We start from the raw sequence: 22,210 nt of genomic DNA, 5'->3' as shown, positions 1-22,210 counted from the left end.
GGGAAAGACCTCCCTTTTGTGGTTAACCCTTTCTTTCTTTCTTTCTTTCTTTCTTTCTTTCTTTCTTTCTTTCTTTCTTTCTTTCTTTCTTTCTTTCTTTCTTTCTAGTTCCCCCGGTACTGAAGAGCTGCGCAGAGTTCATAGAGACGCACGGAATTGTGGACGGAATCTACCGGCTTTCTGGAGTGACGTCCAACATCCAGAAACTGAGGTGAGGTGAATAAGAGAACCAAATGCAAGAAAGGCCCAGTGTTAACCATCCATTGCGTTAGAACAGCATATGAACATGCCTGGATTGAGGGTGGCTGGCTTTCGGTGGATAGATAGCAACCCAACTATGGCAAGCCAACTCCAGAGCAGCCTTAAAGCTCACGATAAACGAATTTATAACAAGAGCTAAGTCATTTGAACTTTACAGGGCATTTGCAATGCAGATTACCAATGTGTCCAACTGCCCTCCTGTGCAGATGGACTCTGGATCATAGAGCACGGGCTTTGAGAAAACTCATTCCTTTCTCCAAAGCTCATTTTGCTATTTTTGAAGATCTAGCTGAGGTTTATCCTCATGGCTTCTGTGTTTTATAGGCATTAGGTTATGGTAGTAAGTCTTGCCCCACTCCTTTTCCCCTTATAGTATAACTAAGGCCTATATATGTACATTACAGGTTAAACCCTCACTCTTGCAAGTTTCCTGCTGCAGGAAAGGGGTGAATGGATGATGACAGATGGTGCTGACTTGCTTATGAATATACTCAGCTAGGTCTCTCTCCATTCCTAAAATAAAAATGGCGGGGGGAGAAAGAACACAAATTGAACGGGCTGTTCCTGCAAAGGCGCTTGTGTACAGCGTGTGTAATTGGGTCTTCTGTGAACCGGCCCTAAGACCATTGCAAAATTATGGCCACCAGCTTGGCGGTGGCTTATCGTAGATAATCTTCATGCAAATGGCAGTTAAAACATGGAAATGATGTCTAACTAGCATATGCAGAATCCATACAGCCCTCAAGGTTATGATAGGTTTCCATGGTGATCCTCGGTGCTGAGCAGGTTCCCCGTCACTGAGGTAATACATTATCAGATCTTTGCAGCCCAATCAGTACACCTTTTTTAGCCTTTGTCTGGGCATAAATCAAGATGCAAATTGATTCCATCTCTTGCTCGTTAAACCCACTGTCCTTCCTCCATCTCTGTTGTTTCAGGCAAGAGTTTGGATCAGATCAATGCCCAGACCTGACAAGGGAAGTTTACCTCCAGGACATTCACTGTGTGGGCTCACTCTGCAAGTTATACTTCAGGGAGCTACCGAATCCCCTCCTCACGTATGAGCTCTACAAGAAATTCACGGTGAGATGTTTTCTGCTATGTCTCCATTCCTGATAGGCCTCTTCCACTCTTTGCCCCCCCCCACACTTTTATCACCTGTGGGCTTTCCTTATAGGCTGTACTGCCATTTTGGAAGTCCAGGGCCACATTCACACAATGCAGTTAAAGCACTATTAAACATTTAATAATTAAACTTTAAACATTCGTGGCCTCCCCAAAGAATTCTGGGAGCTGTAGTTTGCATGGCAAGGTCCTGACCCCCCCCCCAAAGTTGAATAAAGACACTTGACACCAGTATTTTAGGTTAATGGGCTAAAAAAGGCCACAACTTTATTGTTTACAGATTGTGAGTGATATTGGCTTAGGCATTGGAGCTAACTGACTATATCTGACTCCTGGCTGTCTGCAGGGAGTCCTGGAAGCGTGAAAAGGGGAGAGCTCCCATCTGCGTCCTGCTTAAATTGAGCAGGCCACACCTCTGGAGTGACCTGATTGGTCGCCTGGGCAGTGACGCAACCGGGAACCCCCCAATAGCGCAGGACTGTCCACACCCCCTCTTCCTTGCACATGGAGGGGTCGTGAGTAACCACAACCCCACCTCCTCCTTAAGATGGAAGTGGCCTTGTTAAAGGTGCTGTCAGTTGTCAGGAGACCCCCCCAACCACACTCACAGAATTACAATTCCCAGAGTTCCTTGGGAAGAGGAATTGATTGTTAAATTACTTTACACATGTGTCATATACATAAAGCATATTTAAAGCACATGGCTTCCTCCAAAGAATCCAGGGAACTGCAGTTTATTCCTCATAGAGCTGCGGTTCCTGGCTCCCTTAACACACTATAGTTCCCAGGATTCTTTGGACAGGATTCTTCTATAGGAAGAGTAGCTCAGTTGGCAGAGTATAAGACTCTTAATCACAAAGTTGTGGGTTCAAGCCCCACGTTGGGCAAAAGATTCCCGCATTGCAGGAGGTTGAACTAGATCAGTGTTCCCCATACTTGCCTCTCCAGCTGTTTTTGGACTAACGATAGGTCTTGGATGTGAAGAAGTTGGAGGCTACTGGAATATAGTAGCACACTGAAATCATAATAAAGGACTGCCTGCAATTTGTTTTTAGGAATACTTTAAAAACAATTTCAGTTAATTATAAAGGCCACACAATAATGCTCACAAGATCAATGCAATAGCAAAGATTTAAAAATGAAATAAAAATTGGGCTCCACACATTTTTTTGCAGCCAGAGCCATCTTCAGTTCTGGGAATTCATAATACACTATTTCTGTTCGTAAAATTTTTCCAAGCAGGGCTTGGGTAACTTCTCTTTTTTTAAAAAAAACTTCTTTCACAATTCTTATACCAGTGGATCCTTATTATAATTTTATCAGCAGGGGCTTTTACTGTCACTTAATCCAGTGCAAAATGGGTGAAAGCAGCATATTTTCTGGTGGCACAGCTACTTTCTCCTCCCTGCTTAGGCTGAAGTTAATGAGTCAAGGTGCACAGCAGTGGAAAATCAGGTTCAAAATTGTCATGCCATGAATGCAGAGAGTGGGTGTAGGTGGAAACTGTCCAAGCAGAAATCTTCAAACAACTTTAATGCAAAATGTAATGACTTGATTCAGGAGGGGGGAAATGAGTACAGATTAGCTCCAAAGTTGTGAGCAGGTTGGGGGAGCCATAGCAATAGGCCAGAAGTTCTGTTGTCAAAATCTGCACTGTGCAGCTGTTCCTTGGTCCTGTAATAGGGTCAACAAATGTAATAATTATCATAAGTATTACAGAGGCAAGATGTCAATTAGCTGAACAGTTAACACCAGTACGGTTGTTTGACCAGATGTTTTCTCAGCCAGGAACTCACTCAGTAGAGTCCAAATGCAGTTTGGATAATCACCTTCCAAGAGGTCTCAGAGATAAGGGCATAATTTGAACCCTTCTGCCTCCTTCTATTCTCTACTATCCTGTCACCGAGAGCAGCATTCCTTCTTGTCATGACTGACTGTGCAGCCCTTCGCCATAACATCAGTCCCTTTGTGTGACCTTTCCCTTTCAAGGGCCCCTCTCCCAGTGGAGGCTGGTTCATCACAGGGCAGATAGGGCACTGCCCTGCCAACATTAGTTTCCCTTCAGCCAGCTCCTACTTGCTTGCTTTCTTCCTTACACCCGGTCCAGAGAGTGGCACCGCCTGCCTTCTTCCTTCCCCTGAGTCTCAGTGGTGCCCTTGTAGAAGGTGGGGACAAAAAAAGAAATACTTGGCTCTGCCACCTTCTGCTAGTCACTTTCTACCTTGCCACTCCTAATGGGCATCAACCGCCACTTCCATTCACTCGTCACTTCTGAATTGACCAAGGAACTGTAAACTCATACTGCTTTGGACTTCACCTTGTCTTACTGCTACCAACTCTTAAGGCAGCTGTTGCACACCAACCCAATCTCTGAGAGATGCAAGATTCCAGGTGTCCCAGGTGCTTACCTAGGGTTTCCTCAGAATGGTTTATTTACACATATATGCAGCCTGTGCCTACGGTGGAGGGACTCACAGCATTAACACCCCAAGAAGGTCTTGCTTCTCCCACAGCCACAGTTTTGCATTCCAGCAGAAATCAGGCATGGCTCTGTCTCACAGGCTTCAGTCTGCAGCCTGTGTCCAACTTCTATGTTACACACACCAACTCCCAACTTAGTCTTTCTAACCACCAGTTAGAACAGAGCCACTTCCTTAATGGCTTATACTTAGAGGGCTGTTACCAAGAAAAGTGTCTGGCTGTTATGACAGCTTGAATCCTTCCTTAGATTTAAACACTTGCTGGATCCAGAAATTAGAAGGGTCCCAGGCATACAGCCGACCCTCAGGCATAATCAGAGCAGCCTTTGCCAACCCGGTGCTCTCCAGATGTGTTGGGCTAAAAACTCCTGCCAGCCCCAGGAAAAACAGGCCGGAGTGTGATGGGCATTGTGGAGGGCATCAGGTTGGCAAAGGCTGCTTTAAGTAGCTTGGTTTTCTACCATAATTATTTATTTATTTCAAAAGTGACTAATGTATACTGGATGTCATTAAAAACTAAGGCTCACAGTGTTGCAGTCAGGTTCACCTGCGTCTGCAGAATTACCTCTCTACCAGAAAGGAAGCCAACAGTAAAGGTAAAGGTAAAGGGACCCCTGACCATTAGGTCCAGTCATGACCGATTCTGGGGTTGCGGCGCTCATATCACTTTACTGACCGAGGGAGCTTCCGGGTCATGTGGCCAGCATGACTAAGCCGCTTCTGGCAAACCAGAGCAGCGCACGGAAACACCGTTTACCTTCCCGCCGTAGCGGTACCTATTTATCTACTTGCACTTTGATGTGCTTTTGAACTGCTAGATTAGGAGGAGCAGGGACTGAGCAACGGGAGCTCACCCCGTTGTGGGGATTCGAACCGCCGACCTTCTGATTGGCAAGTCCTAAGCTCTGTGGTTTAACCCACAGCACCAGCCAACAGTAGGCAGAGCCAAAGTCAATGGCAGGCAGAGCCTACTAATTCTGTTTTTTGACCCCATCTTCCTCTCAGTCTCCCAGCACTGCTGTGCTTGGCCAAGTCACTGGCTTATCCCATGTCATCACATCTGTAAAATGGGATTAAGGGCTTGCCTTGTGAGAAAACTATGAGTTTTGTTAAACTCTGGGAATACTGAGTAATATGGGATGCTGGGAGAAGTGTGTGGGAAGCAGAATGCACCACCTCTGTCAAACTATACGATCACGTTCCTAAGGTGTTATTACAGCAAGTATCTCCAATCTTGTGCCATACAAATTACACTACCTGTATACAGCTGCCTAATTATGGTAGTGAATATTTAATGCAGCATAGATTTCTGCTCCCTTTCATCCCGACACAATTTATAAGAGAGCTCATTGAAAATACAGAAAATCATTGCAGGGTTTTCTTTCCTGCAATGCTCACAAAGTGATGCATTGCTCTCTGTTTGTGCTGTTTCCCCTTCTCTCCGCCTCTCATTTTAGCAAACATACCTGGTTTGGAAAATGACTGGAAACAAAGAGAGAAAGAACTGATAAAAGAGAGAGGATTTACAGAAGTGATTTTTTGCAAATAAGGGACTGTCTCTGGGCAACCCGTTCCCCCCCACTAAAGTGAAAGGTTCAGTGTGAGCTTCAGTTAAGGAACCAGCATCTTCTTCTTAGCACCAGGTGGGTGAATCATTGGTCTGGCTTGGAACAAACAGCATTCCCCATGACTGCGTTGCAAGGGACGTGCTAATGTGCTATGAGCAATTAATTAGGAAACCCAAAGTATCCACCCACGGCGGAGCAGCGATGAGTCAAATATGATGGACCTCTAATCACAACTGGTGCAGAGAAGCAGCAGAATTGCATGCCCTCAGGTGCCACTGCCACCCAGGTATCTGCATGAGTCACTGCTTTGAGTGTGCCTTCTTCCTAGCAGGAGACATGCTCAGAGAACAGCAATTCAGGACCCAACCAGGCAGGGTGTGAGGTGGCACCTTTGTCTTTTACGTGCCCATTCCTTTAAATGCAAACAGCATTCACAGGGGAGGGGGTGGTAAGTATGGGGAACATGCCTTGAGAAGGGGGGAAATCCTTCCTCTGAAGCTGCTATTTGCATAGCCCCTCTTTATGCTGGCTTTTGACACGTGAGGTGTGGGTTTTCAGGGACCACACTATTCGTGTGAGTAATATGTTTTGACTATTAATTGTAAATTGCTATAACCTCTTGTAATTATTAGTGAAGGGCAGAAAATATAATAATAATAATAATAATAATAATAATAATAATAATAATAATAATAATGTGGTACCTCAGGTTACATACACTTCAGGTTACATACACTTCAGGTTCCAGACTCCGCTAACCCAGAAATAGTGCTTCAGGTTAAAAACTTTGCTTCAGGATGAGAACAGAAATCGTGCCCCGGCGGTGCGGCGGCAGCAGGAGGCCCCATTAGCTAAAGTGGTGCTTCAGGTTAAGAACAGTTTCAGGTTAAGAACGGACCTCCGGAACGAATTAAGTACTTAACCCGAGGTACCACTGTGATGAAAATCCCCTATTGGTACCCTAGGTGGGGTTTCTTGCCACTTCTCTGGAGAACAGCCATAGCTCAGTAGTAGAGCAGATGGTTTCAGCAGCAGTCCATGGCATCTCTAGTTCATAAGGGTGATTGGAAAGATTTCTGCCTAAGACTATAGAGAGCTCTGCCAGTTGCAGCATACAACAGTGAGCTAAGTGTACACATAATCCATTGAGTTTCCTATATTTGGTACTCTGAGGGTCTCCAAATGGAAGGTGCAGTGGGCGGGGGAAGTTGAAGAAGCCAGGAAGATGTTGACCACGTTTAGGCAATCATGTCTCAGCTTAAGAGGCCTTTTGGGTATGTACCCAATTTCTGCCCTCCTCCCTTGCTACAAGGGAGCAAATAAGTTAGGAAGTTTCCCCATGAACTATCATTTTATCATTTCAGCAAAATGATGCTTAGAAGCCAGCATAATAAACCATGGTTTGAAGATGCCTTGATATCCTGTTGTGTTCTGAAGGCATTAATCATAATTTCCTGGTTTAGACATAGTTGACTTGTGATTTTTGCTTTCGGGAAGTAATGCACTAATTAACCCTTGAAGTCTTTTTCAGTCCTACAAGTCTTTGACTTTATGATTATTATTATTACTATTATTCAGGAGGCAGTATCGTGCTTCCCAGAAGAAGAGCAGCTGGCCCAAATTCAAAATGCCATCCAGGAACTTCCGCCATCTCATTACAGGTAAAAGAGAAACCTGGCCTCTAAGCCTCGGCTTCTAAGTTTTAGGGACAATCTTAGTAATGATTAATGGTAGTTACCTGAATTACCTAAGGATTCAGCCAGTGAGTCAACTACTTTATTTTCACCTTTCTTTATTTGCACTAGGCAGACTTGATTCACCTGTTCAAGGAAAGATGACTATCTTAGAAGCTTCTTCTCCCCAGAAACCCACAGAAAGCACATGGCAAATTGTGAATGAGTTCTGTGCAGTGGTCTTATCCATAATAAAGGCTGATCTTATGTTTCAGAGCTACTCGGGTGTTAGCAGTTCCTTGTACCTGCTGGGAGGCTATTGCTGATTTCGTCACACCCACTTCTAAAATGCAATAAAGACGTCAGGGACCGTTTTATATTTTTTGTATTGTAGAACTCTGCTTTGTAACCAGGAGCTGTGCAATAGCCTCTGAATAGCAATGCCACTGCCACTTACCAAAAGAGGGAGTGGTGAGCTTGGAGCTGCATGTATGGTGCACCAGTGGAGCCAATCCAGCACTCTCACCAGCCCCAACCTTGCCACCCCTTCACTGTCTCGGTAAGCGGCAGCAGTGCTGGTCCTGGGAGGCTGTTGCTGCAGCTCTGCCCTACTGGTAGACCTGCTTCTGAGTTTCACATCTGTAGACATTGTGGCGGACAGCAGCACTAGCAGCTGGCCCCATGCAACTCCCAAGCAATTCAGGGTAGATGATCTTTGCTTCTTCCTTACCTACTTTCAAAAATGTGATTCGATGGAAAGAGTTGAGAATTGTGAGAAGGAGCAATATGGTCTTTGGGCAACTCGGTGAAGAGAGGAGATAAGGGGGCAGAGGTGGATTGGCAGGAGGAGAAGCAAGGGATGATCGAGGGAAAATAGGGATGCAAGTGGGGAGAGGTTATTGGGCTAGCATGAGTGTCATGGGTTGTAGCTCTTGACTCATTTAAGACATTTAATGTGGTGCTTGGGGATGTTGGGCACTTGTCTTCTCTGAACAGACCCAGTTGGCCAAGACATAACAGCATGTGCAAGTCTCAAGGTGGGTGTTTTGATTTTATCTTTGTCACACCATTGCAGGACCCTGGAATACCTGAGCAAGCACCTAACTCACTTAGCATCCTTCAGCAGCACGACCAACATGCACACCAGGAACCTCGCTTTAGTGTGGGCACCTAATCTCCTCAGGTACAGTAGAGGCTCTGATTCTTTCACATCGCAATGTGGGGAGCACTAAGAATGTCTATTAGAGTTTGTAATAAGTTCGAGAACTGGCTAGAGTGATCCAGCCAGTGGTAGCTTGCAAGGGTGTATGGAAGCAGTGGTGTTTTCTCAGTGACAACAGTGTTGCATTGGTTGGGGCAGGAAGGGGGCAAGGTCAGAGGTGCTTGGGTTGATGAACTCATCTGACCTCACCAGCACCTCACTCCAACAAGACAGCACCAGCAGGATGACACCATTGCCTCCAACCCTGTGCATGGGCTACTGCTTAATTCAGCTACTGCTTAATTCAACTGTAAGGTAAAAAGGTAAAGGACCCATGGACGCTTAAGTCCAGTCAAAAGAGATTATGGGGTGTAGTACTCATCTCACTTTCAGGCCAAGGGAGCCGGAGTTTGTCCACAGTCAGCTTTCTGGGTCATGTGGCCAGCATAACTAAACACCATGACGGAAGCCAGAGCGGACGGAAATGCTGTTTACCTTCCTGCTGCAGCAGTACCTATTTATCTACTTGCACTGGCATGCTTTCAAACTGCTAGGTTAGCAGTTCAACTGTAATTCAACTGTAGCTTAAACCGACCATGGATTGTCCTGGTTAGGGTGGAAGAAAAAGTGTGATTGGTTGAAAACAGAACCAGATGGGTAGCACTAAACTATGGTTTGATATTATATCGGAACGCAACCAGTTCCCACAATTAAGTTTTGCAATGTTTTATGAAAAATAGAAATATCTGGTGTGTTTTTCTACCCAACACAATAAATGAGAGTCACATGTCATATTTGTTTCAACTGGTATTATGGACATGAAGTTCCTGGTCAATGATATCCATAGTGTATGTGTAACAGTCATTTGTAAGCTATTGCTAAAGACAGCTCAGTTGAGGAATCCTGGTTCATTTATGCGATAGCCTGGCAACCAGAATAGCATAAGAAAAAATAAGGAGCATTGTCACCTAGCTGAATAACTGTAGATAAACTTCCTCAGCTTTTGTAAACTGCTTAGAGGTGCTTCTTAAAAAATCAAGTGGTATATAAATTTTGTTAATAAAAATAAATAGCAAAGAAAACAGCTGGTCCTGGGTGGATAAACTCTCTCAATCTTTGCAACTGCAAACCAGGCAGAAAAGGTCCCGTGCTAACTGCAAGAGATGTTAAATCTACTGAACACCCACAGCTCAAAATCTTTCATTCTATCTATTGTCCTCTCTTTTTTGATGGGAGTCTAATTCCCTTTATAAATATAGGTCCCAAGGAGAACATGAAAGAAGCGGGAGGCACAGCTGTAGTTTCCTTACATGGCTATCCCACCGGCAAAAGCCCCCTCTGTGCTTTATCTCACACTCCAGCCATTAACTTTACAAAGGATTCGCTGCCCAGAGATAATGTCTTCAGTAACACTTTGGCATGTCATGATAAGGAACAGTTTGTCTGCTACTCTGTTTGGGGGCGGGAGGGGGGATGTGGGTGGAAGGAGAGATTGGTTTGTCCATACCAGCGAGGCGATGGAGAACAAGAAACAGGCATTTGGGAAAAGCACAAGGCCCACAAAATTCGCCAAGAGGAGTTGCGATGCTCACAGTTGATGCTTTCCCTTCCATCCCCACTTGATTTTTTTTGATGTGATGGTCCTACTCAGAGATAAACTAAATCCTGAGGATTAGCTTAAGCTGCCCCAGCCCCAGCTGTAACTAGCACTGCTGCAGCTGAATCACACCATGCTTAGTCTGCAGAGTGAAATGGCCTGCCGGGAAATCCCTTGGCAAGGTAGGCTAGTTATGGTGGGAGCTGGTATCTGCAGCTCTTGTGGACCCAGCCCCTCTGAAAGTCCCTTGTGCCAATTAGGGACTAGGAGGAATTCAGTTCAGTTTGTGTTTTAATGCAAATATATACCTAAGTGTGGTGTCGTGGTTAGAGTGCTGGACTAGGAGCTGGGAGAGCTAGGAAGCTCCCAGGGCGGGTTTGGGCCAGTCTTTCTTGCTTAGCCTAACCTACCTCACAGGGTTGTCATAAGGATAAAATGGAGAGGGGGGAACCATGCATGCCACCTTGAGCCTCTTGGAGGAAAGGTTGGACACAAGTAAACTAAAGAAAGCAAATCAATCAATCCATGAACTGAAATGCAGTCATGCTCTGAAATTTGCACTTCTCTGAATTTTGCACTTCTCTGAATTTTGCGTTACAGTTCATCGGTGACAGAAATGCATGCGTAACTGCATTTATTGTGAGAAAGTATGCATTGAAATGCATACATTTGTGAAACTGTCATACAGAAATACAGAATATCAGGAAAAATTACACCCAAAAATATGTATAGTCAGAGGGATGTGCAGTAAAGTGCTGGTGAATATTCATGAACTTTAAAACCCCCGAAACAAATGCACAAATGGTTGCAGAAAAGTGGTGAACTGAATTTAAGATTAGAAAAAGAAATGGACACATTTGCCCTTCCCTAGTCCCAATGTCCTGTGTCACATCAGTGCCTCAGAATGCACCAGGTCTTTTGAGAGTATAAAATGCCTCCTAGACCAGTGTTTCCCAACCTTTTTTGGGCAAAGGCACACTTGTTTCATGAAAAAAATCTCGAGGCACACCACCATTACAGCCCCGTGACGTCAGCGCGCAGCGTCACGCCGGGAGGGACGCACGAAAGTGTAAGTTTCAATTTTTTCCCCTCCCCCTTGCCTTCCTTCTGTGCCAACTGCCAAAAAGCCAAGACTTTAGGGCAGCAGGTCGACACGGAAGAAGCTCCTGCCTAAGGACAGGTGCGACGGCTGTGTCCTCTTCTGCCACACTTGGCAGCCCTGCCTCACGGTCGTGACTCACCCTGATTTCTCCCCGCAGGTCGAGCGGCACAGGCAGCCCAATGTGTCCAGCCCAGACACAAGCCCCGCTTCCCCACTCTAGATCCTGAATGCGACCAAGTGCTCTGGACTCCCGAGCAGGGTGGGAAAGAGGACTCGCATCTGGTAGCCTCCGGGCTCCTTGCCTGCTCGAGGGATGGCATTGCAGGCAAGCTGCCGGCCGTCGCCATCGCCGCCCCCTCATGCAAGTGGACCTGCCCGGAGTGGTGGGCCGGGGGAGGCTCGCTCTCTGTGGGGATGTGGCCCGCACGCGCGGCCCCGCTTCCTCCTGCCCAGGGCTGAGCTCCTTACCCGTGATCTTGGTCTCGCGCACGCGGATCCCACTTATTCCGAAGCTCGCGCCACTAGCCGGGGCTCTCACACCGTGCCAGGGCGAGGCGGCGCGGCCCACTGACGTCATCGCGGCTCGCCGCCGCCCTCGACTTCCCTGTTCCCTCCCCTCCCTCGGGTCGCCGTGGTTACCGAGGACTGCAAGCTGCTCGGGCGAGCGTGGGGCATTAAGTGGGAGAAGGAAAATTAAAATTAAAACTCTCCGGATATGAAGCTATCTTTCGAATTTTTTAATTTTTCCCGCGGCACACCAGGCAACGTCTCGCGGCACACTAGTGTGCCACGGCACACTGGTTGGGAAACACTGTCCTAGACAGCTTGCAGCAGTATTGTTTCCAGACAGAGTGTTCCATGGAAGAATCTCTCATGCTTTCAGCCAGGCTTCCATTCCCTGCCCTTCTCGTTTTCCCCTGGGGTTGCTGTCCCACCAAAATCCATAGACACTGCTTTGCAATGAGATTCTCCAGAAAAGTGGGATAAAACAAGCAAACAAACAAAAAAAATCTATAAAATAATAAAAGAAATGTGCTGCAGTCTAAAGATCTCTTCTTTGGTTCATTGCTGATAAGTCTGGGCTATAAATTTCTGTCTTCAGTCGACAAGTTAAAAGAGTGCTGTTCAGATAAGCATTTGATCAGAATGCTCTTTGAAGTAATCTGAAATGATTTAGGCCTATGCATTTGTTTCTGCTGATATGCTGGTGGTTCTTTTTCATTCGTTTTTTTTTGGGGGGGAGAAATCTTACACTATTTTATTTGTTTAGTATGTTTTAAAAGAACAGCTCTTCTTTATTTATTTACTACATACTTGTATCCCACCTTTCCTCTGTGGTGCTCAGTGTGATAATTATTGTCACCCTGATAACTATTAGCTGCACACTCACTCACATACACACAGAGTTTGCATCTTTCAAAAAACAACCCTGGGTGTTAAATGAAAGGATGCATTTAACATCACATCTAGTTAGTGGGAGATTGTGTGTGTGTGTGTGTGTGTGTGTGTGTGTACTAGGTATAGAGAAGGCTTAATGGGGTTGACACTTCAGTAGATGACCCTCGGTGTCCCTTCCAACTCTACAGCTCTAGGATTCTGAGATTCTATGATTCCTCGGTGTCCCTTCCAACTCTACAACTCTAGGATTCTGAGATTCTATGATTCTGTTCCTGACAAGCAATGGCTTGGGGATTGCTCTTCCAACCTCCTCCTTTCCTGTGTCACAGGTCCAAGGAGATTGAGGCTGTAGGCTGCAATGGAGACGCAGCTTTCCTGGAGGTGAGAGTCCAGCAGCTGGTGTTTGAGTTCATACTGAACCATGTGGGCGAAATCTTCAGTGACAACATCCCTGCCAAACCGAAGGAAAATGAGGGTGAGTCCTTCTGAGCTAATCATTCCATGTCAGAAATGACCAATTCCAAATCCACAAGAAGCCACCCAGAGAACATTATGTTAATGGGGCAGCATGCAAACAGTCTAGATTTTAAAAAATAATACAGGCATTTATTTCTTTATTTAGATTTCTTACCCGCTCTTTCCCATTGGGTCCCAGGGTGGGTTACAACCATAAAATACACAAATATTTTTTTAAAAAACAAGATGAAACAGTTTTTTGCAGCCATGAAATAAGAAAAGTGTAAAAAGCGATTAAAAAGCAAGTCTACATATAAAAAGAGTTGTATTTAGTTGCAATGCAGATGCAGACTGGGAGAAAGAGCTCCACTTAGAAGACTTGTTGAAAGAGGAAAGTCTTTGATAGGCACCAAAAAGGCAACAGAGATGACACCCATCTAATATGTAACATATTACATAGTGTGGTGGCCCCCAAAGGAGAGGTGCCACCATACTAACAGTTGCCTTGAGTAGCAAATTAAAATGGCTTTTGTGTGATGGCCCTAATAGCATCTAAACAGACCCTAAGTATACTGTAGTTGTTGTTTTAAATTTATAGCCCATGGTTAAATTTATAGGCCTTGGCAAACTTGGCTTGGTACAGTCTGCTGTTTTTCTCCTAATTCCAACTGGTCTTTGTTCCCTTATGTGTTGCTTGTTTCCACCCTTTATTTTTTACTGTAGGGGTGGGAAGCCTCCCCAACATATGCCTATGGCCACACTGACCACTGGCATGTGCCCCTGCCGCCACCCCCAGAAGCATCTGAAAAATGTCCTTCCCCCCGTTTTTCTGCAAGGGAAGTTTAGGGAGGGTGTTTGCTTTCCCTTTTTATCAGTGACTACAGTTGTTGTTAGAAGGGACACGGGTGGCACTGTGGGTTAAACCACAGAGCTAGGACTTGCCGATCAGAAGGTCGGTGGTTCGAATCCCCATGACGGGGTGAGCTCCCGTTGCTCGGTCCCTGCTCCTGCCAACCTAGCAGTTCGAAAGCACGTCAAAGTGCAAGTAGATAAATAGGTACCACTCCGGCGGGAAGGTAAACGACGTTTCCGTGCACTGCTCTGCTTCACCAGAAGCGGCTTATTCATGCTGGCCACATGACCCGGAAGCTGTACGCCAGCTCCCTCGGCCAATAAAGTGTGATGAGCTCTGCAACCCCAGAGTCGGCCACGACTGGACCTAATGGTCAGTGGTCCCTTTACCTTTACTGTTGTTGTTAGTGAGAAGTGCTAAAGTACCAGCTCTGAAAAATGGCCTCCACAGGACTTTGGTCTTATTCACACTTGTCATACTGCTTTCACTCTTTAGCCCTTAATCAAAGCAAACAGCAATTCGGGTTTTCTCTGGATTGATGTTTGCTCTGATTTAGCACTAAAGAGCAGACTTTCCCTGAGAAATTAGTGGGGCAAGGGGAAAACCACGTGAATCCATGCTTGGAAAGTGCTTTCTAGGCACAAGACAAGCGGAAGTGTGGATGAGACACACATCCCCCCCGCTGCCCCCCAGTTCCAGACCTGGCACTTTGACACTTCCTGCTAACAAGAGTTGTCATTTCTCAAATAGGAGAAGAGGCAGCAATTTTCAGAACAAATCCTCTGAAGTGATTGGGAGGGGAGGAGAAAGTTCATTCATCTCAAAGGTCGGAGCTGGAGCTGAGCTGTCCTAAAGTTCAGTTCAGCAGGGATCTTCAGGCCTCGTATTTAGAAGATACGTGCCAAAGCACTATGGGGCCTGGCTCATGACCAGGGACCTGCTGGGGTGGAAAGCAGAGGCAATGGATTAGATTGCTATGTAAGAGGAGAATTTAACCAACAAGAACACTCCCAAAAGATGTTTTCACTGGAAAGGTTCAATCAGAAAAGAAAACGCTTGAGGGGCCCACTGAGGACCTTCCGTTCTCCCGCTCTGCTACCCTCAAACCAGGCTGGGCTCTGAAATTTCCTATCCCTGTCGCTTTCCAGAGAACAAGCCCATTATGAAGAGCTTGACGCTGCCCTCCACCTCTCTGCCGATGAAGCTGGTGAGTCTGGAAGAAGCACAGGCCCGGAGCCTGTCTGCCTGCCATCCTGCCCGCAAGGAGCGGAGGGAGAACAGTTTGCCAGAAATCGTTCCAGTCACAGGCTCCTTCTTCCACACCGTCCTCGACCTACCTGACAGCAAGTAAGTGGCTCCATCTCTCCGTTATCTGAAAGCTGGACTCAAAAGATGGACTAGGCTTCCCCTTGTCACATGGGGAGCAGAGACCAGAGCCTCTTCTAGCCAAGCAGTGCTCCCCGTGATCCTCCGTGGCCCTTCCAGTTGTTTTCCATTCTTTGTTGCTTATCGGTGGAGACTTGGGGCATTGTGGATGCGAAGCATGTGTGTCACTACTGAGCTATGGCTCCCCACCAGTGTAAATGTCTCTTACTAGTCAGGAAAAAAAGAGACGAATATAGGCTTGTTTTGGAGAAATGGCTTTTCCCACTTTCCTTCATTTACAAGTTTTGATCAACGTGAGCTGAATGGCAATCGGTTCTTGAGACGTCTGTCATAAGAGAGCCACCTGCTGGTGACCTGCCCCAATGACACATGCTGCGTCCATCTCTGCCTCTCTGCCTCTCTCTCTCTCTCTTCTTACCGTACCTCACAATTATTCTTGTATGTGAAGGGCAGCTGAGAGGCCTACTTCTCATTCCGGGTGCACAATTAGGAGACTCTTGCAAGATGGCAGAAGTGCTAACGTGAGCCTTATGTCATCCGGCCTCCGTAGAGTTGTCAGCGCCGTTTTCAAGTTACTTAAATTACTGTGCCTAGGGTATTCAAGCAAATCTGTGGTGTGCAATAACTTACATCCACTGCATAACAACATCTTTGTAAGACTATCACAGGAAACTTATTAATCCAAAGAAGCATTAGCTTGAATGAGAGGCTGTGATGAATTTAGTCCTGAGAGGCCTGAGGTCATTTCACCTTATTTTGTGTGATACATTTCTATCCCGCCTTTCCTGCAAGTTGCTCAAGATGACAAACATAGTTCTCTGTGCTGGTTCCGGGGGGGGGGAGGTACTGATACCGTAGCCGAAGTTCAGTCCAGAGTCCCTAGCAGGGTAGACGATCACTAGATGAGACGCGAGGTCCGAAACAGGGAGCCAGGCAGGGGAACAGGAACGCGAGTAGGTCAGCAGCGGGCAGCCGGGCGAGGAGCAGGAACACCGGAGAGTAGAAGCAGGAAGCCGGGCGTGGAACAGGCACACCGGGAGTGCAGATCTAGGTCTGGGTAAAAGCAGGTACTCCACAACAACGTTGCTCCCGCAACCTGGGACCGGGCTGCCTGACCTTTATCTTCTTCTAAGGCCGGGGGCGGTCCCGGCCCCCAGGAGCCCCGCCTCTCCTGGCCTTAAGGCGAGCACTCCTCCTGGGAGAGACCAGTTCCCTTCGCCTCTCTGCCCTAAGCCTCTGCAGTTCAGGAGAGGCCGAAGGGTTACTGGGCCCCGGGGGAGGCTCACCTGTAGCCACTGAGTCCTCCAGCACCTCTGGGGCCAGAATGGTCTCACCTGGTGCCTGCCCCTGAGGATCTGGCACAGGTGCAGGCTCCTCAGCATCTAGGCCTTGCCCCAGTTCAGCCGGCCCTGGAGGCGGGGACTCCTGTGCCGGCTGGGATTCCTCCGGTTCACTCTCAGACTCGGAATCCCAGGCCATCACATTCTCCCTCTCTCCAGTTTATCCTCACAATAACCCCGTGAGGTAGTATAGGCTGAGAGAAAGTGACTGGCCCTGAATTGAAGAGACCAGTTGCCCCATGGGAAGGAAAAAAGAGAGTGAGGCAGGCAGAGAAAACATAAGGGCCTGCTCCAGTCAGACTCTCCTTCCTCCCACACGGCCAGCTATGCATTGTACAGTGGTACCTCAGGTTACAGATGCTTCAGGTTACAGACTCCGCTAACCCAGAAATAGTACCTCAGGTTAAGAACTTTGCTTCAGCATGAGAACAGAAATCATGCAGCGGCGGCAGTGGGAGGCCTCATTAGCTAAAGCGGTAACTCAGGTTAAGAACGGACCTTCAGAAAGAATTGAATTCTTAACCTGAGGTACCACTGTATATCGAAACAGAATTGTAGAGTTGGAAGGGACCCCAAGGGTCATCTAGTCCAATGCCCTGCAATGCCAGAATCTCAAGTATCCATGGCAGAGGCCACCCAATCTCTGCTTAAAAACCTCCAGTGAAGGAAAGTCCACCACCTTCCAAGGGAGTCTTTCCCACTGTGAATGTTAATAGTCGGTATGTTGCAGAATATTTTAGCAACTTCACATACATTATCATAGAAATCCTTATGGAACATCTTGGCAACTTGTGAATAGGCATTTAAGGAGCTTCTGGTTTCTGTTCCACCCCGTACTCTTTGCATGCAGCTGTGTTTCTGTGCCACAGCAATTTGGCTTCAGACAAAAACGACACTATTCCACTCGCTGTCCACTGTGCCAAAATTCTACATAATTTGTTGCATTATCATTACCTCATTCAGCACCATTCATTTCAGTGCAGAGGAAACACAGGGCAAATGGGGGACAGGAGAAAGTCACCGACAACGTATCGTTTGCAAACTACAATTGATTTTTGTTCCAGACATGGAATGAATAAGTGAACGCCAGCAATTCCTGCTCCTGTTTTTGTAAGAATTCTCCAATATATCTGCTGGTGACCCAGCAAACTGAATGCAGCCCATCAGCAATGTGTACTGTGTGCACGGCTCCTGCAGGCAGCAAAAACAGGAGGGTTATTGAGAGTTCCTATGTGCCACTACTCAAAACTGATAGGCTGCTTTCATGTTACATAGCCCTGCCTTATGACAAACAGCCCTGCTGTGTCAACTCCAAAAGTCAGAAAAACCTGAATCCTGGAACCAGAATAAAATATGCTGCCCTGAGCAATTTTGGAGGAAGGTGCAGGGTGTAAATCTAATAAAGAATAATAATAGATATAATATGCAAATGTGTGTGAGAGAGACATTCTTGATGCCCTGATGTAATATTAAAGCTTGAATATTTAAAGGCTGCTGATGCCTATTTCTGATTGAAAACGATGAGGCCAGTTGGGCTCTACTCTTCCCTATATAAGACATTGAATATATATATATATATAGAGAGAGAGAGCAAAGGTTTGCATGTTTGAATGCAATAAATAAAAAATGGAATGGAGGCAGCTGCAAGACAAACACATTGAGCCTACTTGCTTTTCATAGAAATCATACTAAATTTCTCTTCCAGGAGAAAGTTATCCACAAAATCCAAGAAGTGGAAGTCAATATTCAACCTGGGCCGGTCTGGATCAGAAGCCAAGACCAAACTGAGTCGAAATGGGAGTGTGTTTGTCCGAGGACAGAAGCTCTCTGGTAAGGATTGTTTGTGGCCCACTCTGGGGGGACTTGTCTTTCCTCCATTAGCTCAGCCTTGCCTCTCCTTCTTTGCGTAGTACAGAAATGTTCCACCACATTGCAAGGGGGCATTCATACTAATAAAGCTAGAAGGATTTCAGAGATGGCATGAAAGACTTTTGAAGGGAGCAGAGGGGAGATCTCATATTTAACCTCATGCGTCATACGGAGTATCACTTCAGTGGGACAATGAGAGGCAGTCATAGCAAAAGACTCTGAATACGCCCCATTATAGTACTGGGGTGAACATGCATCTCTTCAACCAGCTACATGCAAACAGCTAGAGGGGTCAAATATTTGTGCCAGAACTCTGTTACTAGGAATATGTATCTGCCAGTCATTTTAGCAAGGATTGGTCCCAAAATATACTGGGAAAGGTTGGTGGAGTCTGCACTTTGTATTGATTTGTGCTCCTGATTAGAGATCTACTTACGGGGAAATTAACATCTCATTAAAGCTATACTAGGTCCCCTACATTGTCCCTTGAGATGAAATAGCAAAGAGACACAACTGATATTATCTGCATGTTTGCAGTTGCAGATATGTGTCTTCAGTAAACAAAATGTGTCCAAACAGAGGCTGCCAAACTCTTTGAATGGCGAACTATGCACAATTATGCAAGTTTGAGAATTAGTGGTTTGGAAAAACCCTATTAAAAATCACTTTTATTTGGGCAGATAAACATGCCAAACATGTAATGCCCCCTTTCTGTAAGGTAGGAAAATAACTGTGGAAATAATAGGAAAGAGTTCATACTTCCCTAGTCTGACATTCTTAGCTTCAAATCACAGATGAAGCTGCTCTGAGTTTTCCCTGGAGAATAAACCCTTTTCTACATTGCGGCTGCACTTGGAAAAGTTAGTTTCCATGTAATTGCACTGTATTCTGGAGTTACACTTCAATCTCCCAAAAACCCAGAGCACTAAATTAACTGTGTTATAACCTTTCTTTCTGCAGAAAAAGTCACCATTCGGCCAGCTAAAAGCATGGACTCCTTGTGTTCACTTCCAGTAGAAGGTGAGATTTTGTTGGCATGCATGTGAGAGGTTGTTACAGCTGCCTTTGTGGGTTTCCTTTTAATGTAGATGTTTGTTCACAATAATAGGTTTGTTTATTTAATATCCCAAGAGTTTTGCATGCTCTTGTGTGTATGCGAATGTGTTTCTGTTCACAGAACCAGAGGCTTGGAAGGCCACCAAAAGACAGCCAGTCCAATCCCAGCCAAAGACAGTGTGGGACCAACCCCTTGCCTCCCCTCCTGCTCGCCACCCAACCAGCTTGCAGCAATTAAAAAGCAACACATTTGTATAATAAAAATACAAGAAAGCGGGACAGAACACAATTCCAAAAAATCTTCTGCAATCTAACATGCCGGGGCAAATAGGAAGGCGCTAAATTGTTTGCCATGCCAGCGCTAGATGAGCCTAGAGGGAGGGCATTCCAAAAATGGGGCACCAACACAGAAAAGGCCCTCTTTTCTGTAGAAGTGTAGTGTAAAGGGACCCCTGACTGTTAAATCCAGTCGCGGACGACTCTGGGATTTCGGCGCTCATCTTGCTTTACTGGCCGAGGGAGCCGGTTTCCAGCTTCTGGGTTATGTTGCCAGCATGACTAAGCTGCTTCTGGCAAACCAGAGCAGTGTACGGAAACGCCGTTTACCTTCCTGCCAGAGTGGTACCTATTTATCTACTTGCACTTTGACGTGCTTTCAAACTGCTAGGTTGGCAGGAGCAGGGACCGAGCAACGGGAGCTCACCCCGTCGCGGGGATTCCAACCACCAACCTTCTGATTGGCAAGCCCTAGGCTCTGTGGTTTTAGACCACAGCACCACATGCGTCCCATAGAAGTGTAGTGTACCTGTACTAAAAAGGGAACTATGAGCAAGGCCTCTTCAAAAGGTCTTAAGGCACGGGCAGGCTGCCATGGGAAGAAGCACTCCCTGGGGTATTTAAGTCCTATGCCATTTAGGGCTTTTAAAGGTAGTTACCAGCACCTTAACTCGGGCTTGGAAATAAAGAGTCAATGCAGCTCTTTCAAAATAGGTATCCCCTCAATCAAAACCAGGGTCTCTGGGCTGTACTACCCAGAAGTAAAATTCCTCCCTCTTCTAAATAATGGAAGGTCCTTTCCTACCATGGGCAACTGGCCATTGGCCATCGTAGAAAAGGGAATGTTGGTCTTGATACCCCTTTGATCTGTTCTGGCTGGGGCTGTATTTTCTCAGTCACTATAAACTTGGGAAACTCTTCATAACCTTTGAAACATTTGAAGAAGCACCCAGAAAAACTCTATCTGACTGATGGCTCTTGCCCTGTCTTCCCCAGATGTGCTTGGAATAAGAGGGTACCTTTGGCAATACTCTTTGGCTTTGCTCTCTCTCCCTTCTGCAGGAGATGGTGAGAAGGGCCACTTCAAGCGCACCGTCGTGGCTGGAGGGTTCTTCGTTCCAGTGATGAAACCACGGACAGGGGGCCCAAGCAGCTCATCGGACCTCAGCAAACAGGAGAGTGAATGGGATCCAAAGGGTGCTGTGAAAGGAGCAGAAGGAGGTTTGGAGGATGGTGGGCAGAACGATGCCGCCCGGTCTACTCATGTCAGACCACTTCCTGAGCAACTGAAAGTGTTCCGTGCCATAGAAGACCCGGAGAACGAGCAAACGTCCCCAAAGATGTGCCGTATGTTCTACACTTCCAATGATGGGACGGCTAAATCGGGGTTCCACGGGACCCTCTTCCCCCTGGAAGCCTCCCCTCGCCACCAACGCAAAGCCCTGAACATTTCAGAGCCCTTTGCTGTGTCGGTGCCCCTTCGGGTGTCTGCAGTCATCAGTATCAACAGCACCCCTTGCCGCATGCCGGCTAAAGAGAAGCCCGCCTTCTCGAGCCTACAGGAATCTTCTTTCTTGGGGTTGGACAGCACTGCGTCCACAATCCCAGAAGCAGACAGCCACACCAAGCCAGAGCATACCACCGTCAAGGAAGAAAAGAAGCCCGAGTCCAAAGCAGTAGAAGGTAAGCTTATTTGAAGGCTGCAGCAATTTGAGCAGAGAGCTTGGTCCTGGAAAGGAACAGCTGGATGCAACTGAAGGAGCGTCTCCACCCCCATTGTTCAGCCCGGACACTGAGGTCCAGCTCCGAGGGCCTTCTGGCAGTTCTCTCCCTGCAAGAAGTGAGGTTGCAGGGAACCAGGCAGAGGGCCTTCTCGGTAGTGGCGTCCGCCCTGTGGAACGCCCTCCCAGCAGATGTCAAGGAAATAAACAACTATCCAACTTTTAGAAGACATCTGAAGGCAACCCTGTTTAGGGAAGTTTTTAATGTTTGATGTTCTGTTGTGCTTTTAATATTCTGTTGGGAGCTGCCCAGAGTGTCTGGGGAAACCCAGCCAGATGTGCAGGGTATTAATAATAACAATAACAATAGCAATATATTATTATTATTATTTATTCCCACATAGTCATTAAAGGACTTTGAAAGAATCACTCCCAAAAGCATACTAAGAGAAATGGTTAAACATACTGATATATCACAATGTCTGAAATAAGGATGGAGCTATGTAGAGGCATTGACTGGCTTCATGGTTTTCCCACGTCATGATTTTTGCTGGTGCCTGCTCTTGCGATTTGCTGCCCCCTGTAGGAGGCAGGGGAGAGCTTAGCCAGCAGAGTTAACAGGAGCTGCAGGAATTGAGAGAAGCCACTGGTTGGCTTCACAATTTTTCCCACATTGTGATTTTTGCATCGCATGTGTACGCACGCATGCACACGCACACACCATGATTAAGCGATATATTCCCAGGTCAAAAATTATGAAATTGATATCGCAATATGGACTTCAAACTGGGTTTGGATGATATATCGATACATTGCCCAGCCCTAGTGCTTACAGACTGTGTTGTGCA

The 22,210-nt window shown here is 46.5% G+C and overlaps 1 protein-coding gene across 1 annotated transcript in view; it reads left to right on the top strand.

The window, feature by feature from the left end:
* ARHGAP31 (Rho GTPase activating protein 31) overlaps positions 1 to 22,210 on the top strand; it is an 88,498-nt gene that overhangs the window by 59,147 nt on the left and 7,141 nt on the right. The window contains exons 2-10 of the mRNA XM_083498849.1: positions 109 to 211; positions 1,200 to 1,344; positions 7,013 to 7,095; positions 8,183 to 8,290; positions 12,735 to 12,880; positions 14,863 to 15,061; positions 18,146 to 18,270; positions 19,270 to 19,329; positions 20,704 to 21,324. Coding sequence (XP_083354975.1) covers positions 109 to 211; positions 1,200 to 1,344; positions 7,013 to 7,095; positions 8,183 to 8,290; positions 12,735 to 12,880; positions 14,863 to 15,061; positions 18,146 to 18,270; positions 19,270 to 19,329; positions 20,704 to 21,324 — 1,590 coding nt within the window. The remainder of the gene's footprint in view (positions 1 to 108; positions 212 to 1,199; positions 1,345 to 7,012; positions 7,096 to 8,182; positions 8,291 to 12,734; positions 12,881 to 14,862; positions 15,062 to 18,145; positions 18,271 to 19,269; positions 19,330 to 20,703; positions 21,325 to 22,210) is intronic.

This window comes from Podarcis liolepis (assembly GCF_965112155.1).
Source record: "Podarcis liolepis genome assembly, chromosome: 4".
In the NCBI taxonomy this organism is placed as follows: domain Eukaryota; kingdom Metazoa; phylum Chordata; class Lepidosauria; order Squamata; family Lacertidae; genus Podarcis; species Podarcis liolepis.
This window is presented reverse-complemented; position numbering and strand designations above follow the sequence as displayed.